The sequence below is a fragment of the Enoplosus armatus genome, chromosome 13 (genome assembly GCF_043641665.1).
Source record: "Enoplosus armatus isolate fEnoArm2 chromosome 13, fEnoArm2.hap1, whole genome shotgun sequence".
Lineage (NCBI taxonomy): Eukaryota > Metazoa > Chordata > Actinopteri > Centrarchiformes > Enoplosidae > Enoplosus > Enoplosus armatus.
The window spans coordinates 3,764,148-3,782,221 of NC_092192.1; the positions used below are offsets into that span (position 1 = coordinate 3,764,148).

The 18,074-nt window shown below is 41.5% G+C and overlaps 1 protein-coding gene across 1 annotated transcript in view; it reads left to right on the forward strand.

Annotated features, from left to right (window-relative positions):
- tmem132e (transmembrane protein 132E) overlaps positions 1–17,818 on the forward strand; it is a 98,305-nt gene extending 80,487 nt beyond the window's left edge. Inside the window, exons 7-9 of the mRNA XM_070917234.1 lie at positions 1,508–1,787; positions 12,716–12,910; positions 16,748–17,818. Of these exons, the coding sequence (XP_070773335.1) occupies positions 1,508–1,787; positions 12,716–12,910; positions 16,748–17,818 (1,546 nt within the window). The remainder of the gene's footprint in view (positions 1–1,507; positions 1,788–12,715; positions 12,911–16,747) is intronic.
- Positions 17,819–18,074: the final 256 nt, after the last annotated feature.

Consider the following 18,074-nt stretch of genomic DNA (forward strand, 5'->3'; position numbering starts at 1 on the left):
TTATATTAATTATTCTCACAAACTTTGTGAATTCATATTTGGGACAGAATCCATATGCAAAGTTATTGTAACCTTCATGGCTAAGTTGCTACAGTAAAACCAGCTATTGTGTTGTTTGTATTGTTATTGTTTTACTGACTGCTCACATGCAGTTTGTACTAATGCAATCATACAGTCGCTCCCCATCTGCGTCGCTTTCACCTGTCTAAGCAATCATTTCCATGGTGGTTTTACCACATTGTTACAAAATCACACAGCGGCTGTGAAAGAGCTTTGCATTTTTTATCCATTTCAAAGTAACAAATTCAACCAACCATAGATGCAGCCGTGATAAGTCCATGACCCAAGCCTAATCAGAGAGAAAGAGGTTCATGAGGTGAGGTTTAATTTGCTCGACTGAACAACTACATGCAGGTAGTGCACCTCCAATGGCCCATGAGAGCCTTATGAGAGGCCCTTTTATTCCTAAATATCATGTAACCTGCAAGTTATAAGCAGAGCAGAGTGCTGAAGTATTGGTGTGAATGATGAGGTGTGGAGAGGTAGCATGCTAAGATGTATTAATAATCAAACCCAGTAGGGGGGACATGTGGAAAGGTACACGCAACAATGCATTTTGCTGTTGAGTGAGTGTACTCTAAGCGTTTATGAGACCTCGGGACAGAAGTGCTTAGCCTAATAGTCGGGCCCGTTCCTTGAATCAATGGGTGGGATATCTACTTTGTCGGTGGCTGACAGCGCCGCCGCCTCTCCTGAATCTCAAGTCGTTCACATAGTTAAGTCAAAGCAAAGATTAAGCATATGAGTGCCTTTTAAGGAGGAACTGGCAGAGTGTCAAGCCTGCTGAGGGAAGTTGGGTAACTCATACATCTTGTTGTAGAGCAGATTTCGCTCGGTGGGGGGTGCACCTGGCATGTTTAACCCTGCTGTTCAGGGCTCCTGTGAAATAAGAAGGGCATCAGTCCAAAACTCTGCTTTTTGGTGCCTATCACTCCTTCCCTGCTGGCTCGGAGGACTTTATCCTCATCGCCAGTACTTCAGAACAGATAATGTGATGGATTTGTGTGGAGCGGTGCCGGGTTTCTCATCAGTGTCATGATGTCAAATTATAAAATGAGTAGAGACCCTTAAGAACAGAAGGCACAAATTGAGACGTAGCATCATGCCACAGTGCTGAGCATAATTTAGCAGCAGCTGCTCAGTTTAAAGAAGAGACGAGTTTTAAGTTTTTAATGTGTTTATGAGGGGAGCCCAATCTTTTTGGTGGCTAATTCTGGACACATTTGCCCAAATCTTGGGTTTTGAGTTTAGCTCCTCAATTTTTCACCTCAGTTGCCTTTTAGCAGGAAACTCCACAGCTGCCTAAAATTGGCTCCCACAGCGTCCATGGGTGGTGTTGGATAGCACTGCTACTTTATTTGCCGCATCCATGACTCCATATAGAGAAATGTTTTTAATGCATTCATTTTCTATTTCAATTATATTTCCCCTTTTCTCTCCATCCAAGGAGCACCAGAGACAGCGACGCAGACGACGAAGACGACGAGCGTCGGGTGAGTCGAGGCTGCACCCTGCAGTACCAGCGAGCCCTGGTCAAGGTGCTGACCCAGTTCCACACCACCTCCACAGAGGGCACCGACCAGGTCATCACCATGCTGGGGCCCGATTGGCAGGTGGATGTCACAGACCTGGTCCAGGACTCCCTGAAGGTGGCCGACCCCAGGATAGCTGAGTTGGTGGACAGGACGGTCTTGGTGGGTCTGGAGCTGGGATCCACTGTGCTGAAGGTAAACTGACCGCCTTCATGCCTCAATGCTGAGAATTCACATAAATCAGCGGCGAAAAAATGAAGTGTCTTGTGATGACAAATGATGCATCTGAGTGAGAAGCGTGAAATCGGGCGTGATGTTCCTTGAATGTGCCCACCACAAAGATTTAAAACCTAGAGCTCATTACTCTTTACGGCAGCTGTTGGGAAGCTGATAAAAGGATAATGCAAATTTATTACAACTTGGCTTTTATTTTCATAGTTTTGATAATTTCCATTAGTTATCATGACAGGGTACAGAGGGGGCAAGAAAGACAAGAAGTCCGGTCATCAGACAGGTTGTCAAGCCAACAGTTTAGCTAGATTATCTAAAGTGTGCTCCTGAAATGTCTGTAATAATCCCTCATTACACAGGAAAACTGTGTGCATACACAGCTACGGTAGATCGGTAGAAGTTGAACGACGAAGTCGATAATTGATGGTTGCAACGGACAGTTCGGGTAGTAATTGTGCTATTCAGCTTTCTTCTCTCTTCGAAGTAAGCTTGCCTAACCTGAGGATTTGTTTACAACTTGTCTGGTGGTTTCATGGCTTGTTTTTCTTTTTGCCATGTTCCCAGATCCAAGGAATTAACTTTCACAATCATGCCACTGTTTTCCTCTTTCATCTTTCTTTTTCACATTTTGTCTGTGTCTGTTATAAAACAAAAACCTCCTGGTGTCTCTGTAAGTGTGTGCTGTTGTTGACGTCCACTTCGCTCTAGTAAAAGACGTAAAGCGCATATAAATGCATCAGCCGAGACAGGTTCAGAAGTCCTTATAAAGGAAGCGGCACAAGTTATGACTCCTGGGCAGTGATTTACCGATGCTTAACTGGTCATTTATGGGGACAGAGAGAAGTAACGGTTAGTAAGAGTTTTGATCACCATGAAAGATCACAGTTTCAGCCTGTCAGGGAAAGAATAGCTGCTTGATGGATGCGTCTGATGATGGAGAAATAGGGAAGAAAGATAGCAGTCGCCAATCCATCATTTTAAATGAGCAATAGATCATTTGTAATCTGTTGAAGGGTATGAATAATTATACATCAATTTACCACCAGACGTAACTTGCCACACTGACTCATAGCAATTGTAAATAACTAAATAAATAAGGTGTACAGAAGTGATTTCATCCCTCAAACAACCTCAAAAGATTCTGGATTGATCTAGACCAACATGCTAGAGCTGGTCTGGGGATGTTAGATGTAGTTGGATTACAGTGATCTAGAAATACATATGTGGGTCTTCCATCAGATGGTCCTCAGGCTCTCTTCTCATCAAGAAAATTACATGGTGTCCACCTTGTCATGGTGTTCACCTTATCAATTAACTACTATTCAAAGGTCATCGAGACTAAGAGCCTACAGCCATGCTAGCAGCTCTGTGAGGCAAAAATTTAGTCAGATATCCAATTGAAGTTTTGACCTGATGATGGAAAGTGAAAAGGATCACCAAAGTTATTACAATTCATCCTGAGGGGGACATGAATATGTGAACCAAATTACCTGCCAATATATCCAATAGCTGTCAAGACATCTTATGATTGTGAACCTACTGATGGCGCTAGAATTCAGGGTATCACCAAAGTCCTTGTCTGGGAACCATGACTGCGCAAAATATTGTGCTACTCCATCTTGCAGAGGTTGAGGTATTTCACTGGATTGGTGAAAAGTTTGACCTGCTGGTGAGCCGAGATGAAATGTCAGCGGATCAGTAAAGTTTTTATGATTTGTCCTCTGGGCACCATGAATGCCTGTACAAAGATTTCATGGTAATCCATCCAATAGTTTTCAAGACATTTCACTAAAAGCCAAAAATGTCAACATGCTGATGGCACTAGAAGTAAAGTCAGTACGATTCACTATGAATGTCTGTACAAAATGTCATTGCAGTCCATCCAGTAGTCGTTGAGATAGTTTAGTCTCGACCAAAGTGTTGGACCGACCGACTGCCATCCATAGAGCCATGCAGCTAACAAGGCTAATAAAATTAAGGACAGTTTACGTGTCTTTTCAGGTGGATGTCATTCCGCATTTATTCAGTCATAAATCAAAATTACCAGCAGGGCATCACTTCATTATGCTTAAGTCAAATGATCAACTCCAGCTGCCTCCTGCACCTGCAGCTCAGTCCCAGTAGGTGTGAACGAATGAATGAATGAAATGTGCAAAAATCCCTTAAAGTCTTGTGTTAACGCACCATGAAGGAAACAGAAATTAGATCTGTGCGGAATCGCTATCCGTTCAACATGAATGATTGATGGCTTACAAAACTGAAATTACAAAGAAGTTACAGTAAAAGATCCCCAGTTCGCAGAGCCTATTTTACAATGAACGGTGAAATTATTATGCTGATTTTCTGAAAATGAACAGTGTGTAGCTCGACAATGGTCCCCTTAGAGAAATTCTTAGTCTGTCAGAGGGTTTGAATCAGTCTTTGAGTCTTAGGAGACTGATTCAAATTGTCCACCAGCTTATGAATATGAATAAAGAAAAGGAGCTGCTTTTGTCCACTTAGAGCAGTATTCCAGAGTCATTTTATTTCTCTCTTTCTGGAAGGATGATTGAGGATTATTGCATGAATTAAGTATTTTTATGTTAAATTTGACAGGTTTAATTAAAGACACAAAATAGAAACATATCTGAGGTTTAGAGGTTAACCTATAAAGATAGCAGATCTTAATTATTCTGTAAAGGGTATGTCTGTATCCTGTGATTACATGGCAGAATGATGACTTTCAAAGAATTCACAGAACCTGGCGGGAGTTGGGGGTTTAATCTCGAGGATTACTGAACAAAAGCAGCTTCTCAAAGAGAAAAACCAGACATGGACTGAATTCATTGTTAGTCCTCTGATCAGAGATTATTTAATTAATATCTGCAAACATCAACCACTCGTCCAAAGGCAGACAGTGGAATAGAAATAGACTTGAGTTAGTGTGAATGTTAACTTCACTGGATGATTTAAATTGGAAATATGGAGAAATGGTGTCACTCATATAAAACAAACACGAGCTGGAGCTTTGTTGAGTTGATATGAAGTGCAACAAGATCCCTCCACAACAAGTATATACCATGGTCAGACTATTATCACATCTTTTTAAGAATAGAGACATTTATATCATCAATGAACTGCACTCCTCACAGTTTCACCAAATCCTCGATGTATTAAAATGTTCGAGCATATAGGCACTGATGTATAGATTCAATATCAAAATAAAGGCCTCTCTGTCTGTACATGCAAGCGTACAGGATGTGCATGAAAACACATGAGCACGTCGTCTTATGTGACTGTAAACAAAGTCCCACATCACAGCCTCTATCCCAAGATGTCAAATATATGAGAGGTGTTGTGACCTAGTTGTCACAAGTCATTCCCTCTCTTTTTGTCTCACCATTCTTTGATCTGTCTAATAAAGTCAAATATGTTCCCCCAGAAAGTAATAGTTTTATTGGAGTGACTATCAAGGGCACTAAGCAGACTCCTCTGTTGCAAGGCTCTGTAGTTGTCAAGGGAACTCTTGCCTTGCAGGGTGGTGCAGAGGTTTATTTTGCTGCTGTTGCACCCACTTACTTTGCAGTGTGGGAAGCTGGGTAATTGCCTGAAAGTTTACAGGACGGTAAAAGTTGAAAGCGAGGGTCATGTTCATTTTTCACTGCGTTTCAAGAGGTATTACATTTGTATTTCATCAGTTCATCCTCTTGGAAGAGAAGCACTTGTTTTGTGCAAACAAGCATAAAGAGGCAGAATACATCTCGCTGCTCGTCAATGTTAATTACACTGATGGAAAGTATAATGAAAAATGCCCATCATTCCTACAAGATGAAGGCTAGAGCTTGTAGAAGTCAAAGCGTAACCAGACTAAATTGATCTGTCACTTAAGTCCACAAAAAATGGATCACTGCTCAATTTGCTAAAGCTCTCCTTCTGAATAGTAAATTGTATTTTGTTCTGAGTTTTCTTTATTGATGTGGTACACAGGTACTGTTTGATGTTGTTAACCGATGCTGCCTGTCACATGCTTCATATGTGTGCTACGTAATGAATCAATTATAGCAAACAACAATTATATAGTATTATTTAGTACTGCTCTAAATTTATTGTATGCCTTAATTCTTACTTCCCAAATGTAGAAAAATGAACGAAAGGAACACATTTGACTCAAAAAATACCAGCAGTGAGTTTTTTCTTTCTGTTGTCTTCAGCCGGATGAAGCTGTGTGTACAGTGTATTTCTTAAAAACAAAGATAAAACTACACTATGTGTCTTCGCACTTTGGCGGTCCCAAGTGGCAGGAAGGAAAAAAAAAAACTGTTTTGAGTCTCAGAAAGTGAGAAAGTGCTTTCAATATTCTGGGTTCATATAATTCCACATTCTGTTTGATAAGATTTCCCACCAGTCTCCCAATCAGGCACAAGACATTACAGTGTATACAGTGTGAATCTACAGTGTCTCAATTAGTGGGAACGGTATACTGCCGCTCAACTTTGTGATTTAGATGTACTTTTACATAAAAATTTCAGAGCACAGCTATACCTTTCAACCTGCAAGAGTTTCTTTTAGTGTAATAAAGCATAATGAAAGTCTAACTCAAGGCTTAAATTGCCTTCTACAGATCCCTGCATTATCACCTATGGTGAAATAGGGCATAGCTTTCAGTGAAAAGACTGTTCAGTGCAACAAAAAAAGGTATAAATGATCCATTTTCAAGGTCTGTTTAGCGCTTTGTTCACCTCAAACGGATATCTGTGATTTTCCGTAGATGTGTGAGGATGCTTCGTTGCCTGAAAGGTGACTTGTTTTCCTCAGGTGTGTTTCTGCTGCAGGAGACAGTATAAGGTGCCCATGAAATCTGCGGCTCGCATGAAGAAATCGTCCACTGATATTCTGTTGCACTGCACACCAAAAGTGTGATTTATTTAATGCAAGGTTGGAGAAGAGAAGAGTGTAGTAAGGGGAAGATAATGTAGCGTGGTGCAAGTAATATGCGACAGCATGAGTGAGTGCTCACCCATGTTTAGTGACGAAGCTCTGCTGGTCAGTGTCAATCTGCTGCATGGACTCATCATTGATCTTCTGTTTGCCTTAAGCATCAGTGATATAGTGCAGCGGCTTCATGTGAAGGCCACCAGCACGACGTCACGCACAGATACACACTACCGAATGCTCAACAGTGACTGATAAAGGAGCTCGTCGTTGAAGAACATGTAAAGTGTAACTACTTTCATGCTTCACTTCACCTCCCCTGCCTGCAGCAGCGATGACAAATTCAACTGGGAGCTGGGCTGGAAGGAGAGACACAACTACAGCTGACCTCTCCTCGCTGGCAGACAGAAATGCAGATGACAAACATGGAACACATTCATCATTCATTACTTGATGCAGCTATGAATCAATATTCATTCCACATTGTTAAATTTGGTCAAAATAGCTTGCTTTCAGGCGGGAGGTGCTGGCTCTTCATGTGTTAATGTTCACCCACCATCACAACGGGAGAAAGCATTTTCCAAGTAAAAGGGACAGACTCAGTTCAAGAATAGTTTTTTTGTCCCTGTCCAATGTGGATTTTAAATAAACCATGGCTCAAATTGTTAATTAAATTGGCCTGATGAACATGAAACAGCCTTTTCTTAAAAGCACAGTAAAGCAGCGCTCGCATTGACTGGGATATATCTAAAATGTACTGGTGAGTTTTCAAGAAATGAAGAGGCTGCATGACACAATTAGCAGTGTTAACAGGTGGGAAGCAATAATAATATATACGTTTCGTCCCAAAGTACATTCAAAAATTTCAATAAAGATCAAATGTCATCACTTAATTGTGTAAACAAACAGCAAAAAGCAGGAAGCAACATAACTTCCATTGTTGCCATGGTGAATCCCGCTCATTGTCCTGACAAATCGCTGCGAGACTGAACATATTTTTAGTGATGTTAGTGGTCGGTAGGTTGGTCCACCACTTTGGTCCAGACTGAAATATTTCAACAGCTGTTGGATGGATTGCCATTCAATTTTGAAGAGACAGTCATGTTCCCGAGAGGATGAATCCTAAATGACTTCGGTGATCCCCTGACTTTTCCTCTAGTGCCACCAGCAGGTTGACATTTGTGGTTTTGATAGACTGCCATGATGTTTGGTGCAGACATTCATGTTCTTCTCAGGATGAATTGTAATAGTTTTCGTGATCCCTTCATATTCATAATACCTGCAAACCTAAAGACATTCCCATCACCCTCAGCTCCACGTTGTGTTCAGTGCTAACCAGCTAATGTTAGTATGCTAACTAGGAAGGTGAACATCACACAAGATAGAAGAGATAAAAATTCTCCACCAATAGACCAGAATACAACCCAACCACGACATCCTTCATGTGGGATTTTGAGTCATTGAATCTTGCATTTTATCCAATTACATCTGATGCTATCACAGTCAATAACACTCCCTCCTCCTGCGTGCTGGATGCAATATGTCCCAGAACGTTCTGTGGGAGTTTTCCATTGTAGGAAATTGTGGGAAATTTAGGAAATCAGTAACTGTGGTAAAAGAAAATGAGGCAATCTGGGAGAAAACGAAAAACCAAATTGCAACACTTCATCAGCAAATACACTCTGGAATACATCACAAACATCACAAATTGATAACAGTCGGGGAGAAAATCTTTCTCCTGAGTTTTCATTTTTAATGTGACAAAAGCTCGTTTGAAGTTTAATTTCCCTCCACAAGTGCCAGCAGTTCTCTCCCCAAGTATTATTTTAAAAACAACACTGCATCAGTGCAAATAGAGTAAATGATAAACTGTGACCATTGCTGTTGTCATTTTTTTTTCACATTTGACTTTCTGGATGATTATTCTGAGACACGGCGCTCGTGATACACATTTCTACAAGGACTCTGTCACTGACCAATCTTTCTCTGCTCTGGACTGAAGTGTCTGCAACTCATATTTGTGGCAATTCTTAAGAGCTTCGAAGCCGTCAGTTTCAACTAACTTGAATACCAAAATGTTCAGTATCATCGGTCACATCCTGCAACTGAACTATTCTCAGCTTCAAACAATAAAAATGAATTTGCGACTGAATACAAATTCTCAGATCACGTTGGCTAAATAAAAAAAGTTTATTTAATTTGCACAAAAGGGAAGTAAAAAACAGAATTGTGCATGTGAGACCTTAAACACCCTAAAAGACATTTTAGTGAATCAAGGCATACTTGGTGCTACAAAATCTAGGTGTGACCAATGGATTGGATCATTTTATTGGAAGTTGGCATTGTAAAATTGCTTAAATTATGAGGAGGTTATGACTGAGCTCACATCAATCATGGCCAGACCCATCAATCCCTCTCATTCCCCCTTTAAAAGCACTGCTCTCCCCGCCGTGCTGTGCTAAAGGTTTAAATTAAACTTCAACCAGTGAAGGGTCAGCAAAAGAGTCCAGAAACTCCTAACACTGCTGTGCTTTTATACCAATAACAGCACCATGGTTCAGACAATAAGACCGACAAGTATCCCTAAATCACATTATCACATACACAAGAATTAGAGCAATATCTCATAAGGAGACGTGAACCCTTGCACATAATATGAAGGAATGAATCATGAATTATTCTGTGCGCTTCTAATATTTTTCCTCCACATTCAAGCCTCGGTTTATATTTTGGCAGCTGTGGGTGGGAACTCCTGTGAGCCATTCTATCTATAAATATCACTTGGTATCGCTCTTGTCCCAAAATGTGTGCTTGGCTGCTTATTGATTTTAAAATCAAATGTTTTATTATTTCATGTTTCTATTATGTTTCTATAATTGTGCCCGTTTCAGTTGAAAATTAAGGTTGTGTACAGGTAGATTGGGGGTGCAGAATCTATAGACAACTGTAACACGCGTAAAACAGGTTTATGTGGTTTCTGAGGGGCTGTGTGTGCCAACTGAAGCAACAGAAATAGCAGAGACTGGGGGAGGTTCAAGCAGTGATACCAAACTTGCAATGCAGCTCCTGTTCTGTTGCGACAAAGTGATTTTTCTTAAATATCCCTGAAATTGGATACATGACAGCTCAGAAATAAATACCTACACAGTATGATATGTTTGCAGCATGGATCATAACCCCCAACAAGATTAGTTTCTGTGATTACATTTTTTAGTTTAGTCAATCAATGTACAATGTGGTGGATCTTTGAATTGTGTTTTGACATTTGTACATAGTCGCCAATATTGATTTTAATAGTATTAGATTTTCTTTTTAGTCACTTCAATTGGCCTGTGAGAATATCAGCCACAGTGGAACAGAACGTGAAATACCAGAAAATCAATTGCAAGCAAACACTGAGGAGTCGTACTCAGTCTGACGTGTTTTTACACAAACACTGACTTGTTTTTGCTCAGGATACGTCTTTCACCTCTCTGTCACTATTCATAAAATGGCTTATGGTCTTTACCTCCGTTATCTCTACTCTTGAACTGAATCCACCACTAGAAATAAAAACTCATCATCATGCAACTGAGTTGACCTCATGAAAACTTTAAAAGTTTATTTATGCATGCATTTACTATCATGCCTTAGGGTTTTGCATGCATGCGCATGTGTGTGTGTGTATGTGCGGCTGGATGTGCGAGTGTGGTGTCCAGTGGACCATAACCCTCCTTTCTGGCACATTAATCCATCACACACAAACAATATGCACGAGGAACAAAAAGGTTTCTCCCATTTTTTAGCCCTAAAGCATTTACCAGTATGGATGATATCTATTTTATAACTTTATAAAATACTTTTGTAACTTTGTAACACTTCAATCTGATATTAATGCAGCATACAGCGGCCGCAACACAGCGGTACACACCGTGTGTTGTGAGGAGATATATAAAGCAAAAATATCAAGGGCAGGGAGGTCGAGGTGCTGTAGAGGAGACACACTCACACCCAGCTACAGAGCAGCTATCATGTTGTAAATAGAAAGTGAAGGTGTCATCGAAGGGGGGGATCTAATTCTGAGGTGCTCAGGACAAGAGATGGTCAACAGCTTCAAAAAAAGAGAGTATAGGAGAAAGAAACAGGCTTGTCTTCCACGTGTTGTGCTTTTATGCGTTCTGTTTGCCTCTGGTTGGCATGTATCCTCATACCTCATTGAAGTCCCTCTGAGGACTTGATATTATTTACAGGTCTGTTGTGTGAAATTATAAAGCAAGGCAGTGTAGGGCGTCTTACATGGATTACAAAGAGGCCAGAAAATGTCTTAAAGGCTGAAAAATCTTGAGGAAAAAACAAAAACAATTATTTGCTAAACACAGCAAAAGCCTATCAGCAGAGATGAAGAAATAGACCCTCACCTAACCCTTGACCTGTGAAATGAAGAAGAAGTTTGGCAAAATCTTAACAGAGCAATCTCTGATTAGGACCGTGAGATGCTTTTGAAAAAAAGATTGTAAATTAAGAATAGTTAAGATTATTTTGTCAAATTTAGACCCCAGAGTTGCAAACAAATCTCTGACAGACAATAAAGGAACATTACGTGCTCCACAGAGGTGTGTTGCAGGCCGGTTGTATTTAATGTTTTTGTATTAACGAAGCCGTGCCGTCCTCAAATGAAAGAAAACATGTTGTTTGTCTCTCTGTTATGTAGACCTCACTTACTAAACAGCATAGAGCACAAGCTACAGGGGCTGTAATAAAAACAGATTGGCAGGCCGCTGCACTGTGTGTGTGTGTGTGTGTGTGTGTGTGTGTGTGTGTGTGTGTGTGTGTGTGTGTGTGTGTGTGTGTGTGTGTGTGTGTGTGTGTGTTGTGTGTTTGTGTGGGTGGCTTGAGTCTGTGCATGTGTGTGTTTTTTATTAAGGGGGTTTATGGTTTGGAGCACAAGAGAAATCATAATGTATCGAGACCAAATTAATAAAAACCAGGCACCTGCAGATGCATCTGTTTCCGCGGATGATTTGGCTCAAGCCTTCACATGACAAATTACATTGCACCAAATTACATGACAAATTATTGCACCAAATTATGAGGCTCTTAGATCTGAGCCAAAGGCAGGAAAAAAAGGAAAAACATTGCACGACAAATGATGTGGAAATCATGCAAGGAAGAAGAAGCAGTCATGGAAACAGATTCTCTGTCCCAGACAGGCTCCGTATGCTGTATAAAGAGAGATTAAAGGTTTCAGGTAAAATACCATGGCATTTTATTTTTATCCTTCTTGACACATTAAAATTACAAATCAGGCAAATTTAAGGCTCCTAAATAATGTTGTTTGGAAGCAGAACTTGTTGTGTATAGGTGGTGTAGTTGGTTTGCTGTTACAAGGTTTCAGTTGATGATGATTGGCGAAGCTTGTCAGAGCACCAAACCCTTCACTGCTCGAGCATCGCATGCTTTATTTGACGGTTTGAAAATGCTTGAAACGAAGGTGGAAAAGATTTCCCCGTCTGACTCCGAGGACAAGGCCACTGCTTCGCTGAATGGCTCTTTACTTTGTTCAAGTCCCTCATGACCTCTGGTTGCAATTGCAGAGTGAAATGATGATCTTTTAAAAGTGCTCAAAGTACTGAGTGCAGAGGCCTGTCAAAAGCCTGGGATTACACGAAGAGGCGAGACCGGCTTCAAATGGTTTTGGTTTTCATGTGGTGACACTTCGATGGGCGCGAGTGTTTCTGCTAACCGTCACTTTGAAAGCATGTGCTGGCTGCTTCGGATTGTACCTTGTCTGGTTGCTGATGGATTCTGTCTCGAGTGGGGTTTTTTTGTTTGTTTTTTTCACTATGATAGACAGACAACAGCACAAAGCACTTTAATCCAAAATTGGCTTGTCATGGGCTTTATGAGCTTCAGAAAGACAATAAAGATGTTGTCTATTCTGGACTTAAAAGATGCCCCTCTGTCATGTGGAGAAACAATAAAAGAGCATCTTTTCTCTGCAGGTGGAGTCTCCGCTGGCAGTGGATGCAGTATTGGGAGAGTCTGCGTTCTCCGTCACGGATGATAAGGTTTCCATCACGGAGATGCGTGTTCACGCCATTTCAGGCCTGACCCTATCGCTGCAGCCCAGCCCCGGCAACAGCCACACCATGGTGGCCAAGGCAACCGGCATCCAGACCCTCACTGCTCCCAAGCAGGTACAGCATAACATATCACACAGAAATGACCAGTTGTTCATCCAGTCAATGTTATTTTATTTATGTTCACTAGCTGCTTCATATTAGAGGTGGAAAGATGAACTGAAGTGTATCAGAAAACTGATGTCAGAACCAAAGTCTGTATGAAGTTTCTATCAAAAACTGAACTCTTCCTCTGCAATCCTGCGCTTCAAGTGTGTGTGTGTGTGTGTGTGTGTGTGTGTGTATACTTGTATGAGTCATGTCATGGGGACACACACATGTTCTTACAGTCACATTATGGGGGCTCACCTCCAATTTGTTAACAAAAAGCTGGTCCCCACTAAATAAACCAAACATAAACATAATACCATTGACCTCTTTATACACTTAAATATGGCAATGACCAATTATCAGTTACTAATTGCAGTAGGGTGCACATGTAGTTCGTGGCTCTGTGTGTTTCCTTATTTCTGTCTCCAGAGTGGTAAAATGAAGTTTATTAAATCTCTTCAGTGGCTCTATATCAACAAGCAGCATTATTTCCGAGGTAAATCTTTTAAGCTGCAGCCAGCATTGTTAGCAAGGACACCAGATAAAGGCAGCTGCAGGGAACTAATAAGTATCCTTGGTGCTGTTTTATCACAATCTCCATATTTGCCAAGCCTGCCAAAACACTTCCGATACGTCCAAATACATTTCCCAAAATGGATTTTATTGCTCAAGTGAGAAGTGAAAAGACGTCTGGGGCGGGGGGAATGCAGAAAGTGTGCTTTTTCTTTGCCACCGTCTCTTCACACAGGACTAAGGATCTCTGCGATTCTCTGCAATGAATTAATTGGCAGCCCTGCTTCACCTAAGGAGAGACCTGTGTGTGTGTGTGTGTGTGTGTGTGTGTGTGTGCGTGTGCGTGTGTGTGTGTGGGTCTGAGTTTTCCTTGCTCTGCTTTGCCCTCTCATTGGCCTGCAAGTTGCTAAAAATGCAACGACAACCACATCAAGCATCAGTGAGAGAGAAGCGAGCATTAAATTCCAATTTTTCTTGCTTTCCGCTTCTTGGCCACCTTGAAATTTAATTATTGTAATGTATTGTCCTAAGTGCTCTCCAAGGCCGGGCCATAAAAGGCAGCCAATTCCTCTGCCGGCAAAGCTCTCAGAGGAGTACTGGAGCTATTTCAAGCCATTTGATTCTGTTTCACAGGAAAACTTTCAAAATGTCCTCTATTACTCTAGAAATGAATGAACACATAAACTATGGATGGGGAGAGTTGGACAATCAAGGTCTCTTTGCATCATTCTCTTTTCCATTTGACAAAGCTCAAGCCTTTCAGGAACGAAAGGCTTCAGTACTTGAAGGTTCATCATAAACCATTTCTGTTGATATGATTTACTCACTGTTGCTGCTTAAATTAGCAACTTAATAAGGTATTTATGAATCTGGATAGTATTATTACATCTCAAGTTGATGCAAATGTCTCAGAATAATATTTCAAGGGGAATGTTTTTCTGCATATGCATATTTTATAACCCAAGCTGTTTACGTTCACTTTACATCCACATATATCCCCTGATGCCGTAAAGCACATATCAGAGAAAGTGGGAAAATCTAAGATGGGAAACTTCCTTATACACGTTACTTTATGGAAATGCACAGATTACATTAATTGTGGAAATTGCGTGTCGATGGTTTGGCAAGCTAGATGCGTAAAATAATATCGACAGAGGCAGAAATCCCTCTGGGTCTCATCAGGTCTTTGATGTCTGAGTCGCCTTTTACAAGAAAAACCTCAGCAATACTTTGACTAAACAAAATCATCTCCTCTACATGCACAATTTATAGAACAAGCATGCGCCGATTGTTTTCTCGGTGTGGAAACGCCGACTCACTGCCTCTTTTTCAGCCTTTTCATGGCAGAGTCAGCTCATAAAAACAGATCTGCCATATTCAATGTATTATTTAAATCATCCATATCAAAGGCTGCCTTCATTCTGTCATGCTGAGATGATAGAGGTTTTTGCTCATGGTGGAACGTTGTCACAACATAGTGGTCTTCTCCCAAACTGGACCAAAGGGATATTTGTCCCGAAAAGACGGGGTGTGTATGTGCCGCTTGCAAAGAAAAAGAAAAGGAAACTAAAACTGTCGAACTTTGTTTTAGAGACAAAATGTTCCCTCTTTGTCAGCTCTCCGAATGGTTGGTTGCTGATGTTTAAGCAAGCTGTGAACAAAAGGGACTGTCAAACGCAGCCTTGATTACATGGACACCAGCGTTGCGGTTTACTCCGCGGCAGATGAATGTTGTCAGGTAACCAGCATGCAGGAATTCAGACATTTTATCCAGTTTCTCTATAGGGGAGTATAGACAGTGAAGAGTAGATAGAAAGTACAAAATGAGAAGATCACACGCAACAAACACGAAGAGACGGACTGCAGCTCATCATTCGAAGCACACGCTGCTGCTGTGTGTGCCTTATCTGTCTGTGCTGCAGAGCGGAGCCGCGTTGTAGCCTTCAGGACAACGCAGTCATTCCTGCCACCCCTTCCTCCTCCGTGCCTCAAAGTGGTTTGCTGGTGTGCACATCAGAGGCAGGCCGTCTGTGTGCGTGTCGAGGCTTGCACTGAGCACAGGGTACTGCACATGTTCACAAAAGCTCTGGAGATTTAGGGATTGGAGCAAGTCCAGAACTTCAAAGGCTCAGCTGGTAACAGATTTTCAAATCACGGTCAATGCCATGAAAGAATGGGATCTGAACCACTGAAATATTCTTTGGAGAGATATAAACACAAGGCACAGCTTTTAGACTCTTTTTTTTTTTTTTTTTACTTTGATATTAACGCAGCATGTTGTTTACTTGCAGAAATGATCAAATGTACATGTACAAAAGTCTTCACGCAATCATATAACTTTTCTATTTGGGGTAGGAATGGTATTGCTTCCTTTCCTTCATTCTATTGGTCACTTTCCTGCCCAACATCTGTCTGTCATCTTGATAAACTAGACACTGTTATAAGCCCTTAAAGTCTTAAAGCCCTTAAAGGGTAAACCAGTGCTGCACCATCTCTGGTAGACCTCTGAAACTCTGTTATGTTTGAAGACATGTTGAACTTGTTTGTCCTCATGACGCATAATCAGCAACACACATTAATAGGGTTTTCTGTTACTCTGCAGAATCATTAACCATCATTTCAAGGGTTTTTAAGTTTTCTATCACAAATAGTCCAACTGAAAGATTGAAGTAATCAACCCACTTTAATTGCAAAAGTTGGTCATGAACATTGAATACAAATTTCCATTTCCATTGCTTTGTGATGGACAATGACTGATTCTGATTCCTTTTTAAGGATATTCATATCTACTTTTCAATATGTTGAGTTAAGTAAATACAGCTTTACTGTTGAGACAATGACGAAGCCTCCAGTAACAATAATCCCTTGCATTATTCTGTTTTCAGCCTAATAATCAGTAACAAATAGTCCATCATGACCCACACACAAACAGTGGTACTGATTATTTTGCTCTTGGCTCTGTACTGTCTGCTGTCAAGTTTTGGCAGAGATTGTGGATTTTTTGAATAACTTGTAAAACTTTTCAGCCTCTGGAGATGCTTATTGTTCCCTTCTTATTAAGTTATGAGGTCCGTCTACTTCTGATTCTGTGGGTTGTCAGAGACATCAAAGACATTGATTAGATGTTAATAACAGACCATGTGAATTTCTGTTGTGATACTAACAAATATTCAAATACCTGCACAGTGTGATAAGAGAAGTTAGTGCATTTTTTATTTTGTTTTTGAAGTTAACAAAAGTTATTTGTAGTGTAGAGAAACTAAACTGTATGTCTCTCTTTTTGTCTGACAGGAGGCCAGTTTGTCCATCTGGATGCTTTTCAGTGACAACACAGCTGCCACTCTGACTTACTTTGATCCCAAAGACTACAACCTCAATGCCTCCACAGTGGATGACAAAGTTGTGTCGGTGTCCCAGGAGCCTCAGCAACGCTGGCCTGTGGTGGTGGCAGAAGGGGAGGGATCAGGCGAGATGGTGCGTGTAGAGATGACAATCTGTGAGGCCTGCCAGAAGACCAAGCGCAAAAGTGTGATCGCATCGGCTGCAGTTTATGTCAAGGTCCGCTTCGGCCCAGAGGAAGACTCTGAGGAAGAGGCAACCACAGAGGGCGAGATCGAGCTAGCGCCCATCACCAGGCGTCCAATCATTGATCCGAACATCAGTGGAAGAATTTATGAGACATCTAATGAGCAACCTGCCAGTGTTCCCATTGATTACACCAATTTCCCCACCATTAGCAACCAGGAGCAACCAACTGAGAGTGATGAAGAGGAGGAAGATGACTTTGTGCATTCACCTCGTAACATGACTGACCTTGAGATTGGCATGTATGCTCTCCTTGGAGTCTTCTGTCTGGCCATTTTAGTCTTTCTCATCAACTGCATCGTCTTCGTGCTTAAATACCGCCATAAGCGAATCCCGCCGGAGGGTCAAGCCAACATGGATCATTCCCATCACTGGGTGTTCCTGGGAAACGGCCAGCCACTGAGGGCCCAGTGTGATCTGTCACCGCAGCAGGTAGAAAGTCCCAGCAACCCTTTGGAGGGCGTACAGACTTGCTGCCACGGGGACCACCACAGCAGTGGCAGTTCCCAGACTAGCGTTCAAAGCCAGGTACACGGGCGGGGTGACGGCAGCTCTGGGGGCTCTACGAAGGAGAACGGCGAGGAGGCCAGTTCCCCCACCTCCAAGCGCAAGAGAGTCAAGTTTACCACCTTTACCACCCTTCCTACAGAGGAGCTGCCCTATAACTCCATCCCCATAGCAGATGAAGAGGACATTCAGTGGGTTTGCCAGGATATGGGTTTTCAAGACCCAGAGGAACTGCACGATTACATGCGCAGAATAAAAGAAATAGCCTGAGAGAAGAGGTGCCATGTGAAGCACCACTCTCAGCTTTCTAAAGAAATGTTCCTTTCTATTTTTCTCTTTTTCACCTAAGTGAAATTTTCACAGACTAAAAGGCCAACTGTTGTTTTGGTTAGGGTGTGTTCCATTTAGTTTGCACAGTGCTGTAATCTCATACACGCTCACACAGGAGAGAATGCGGGGAAGCCAAAGACTTGACCAGAGGATCTCAATCACCAGAGGAATCTGTAAATCTTGGCTATAGGAAACA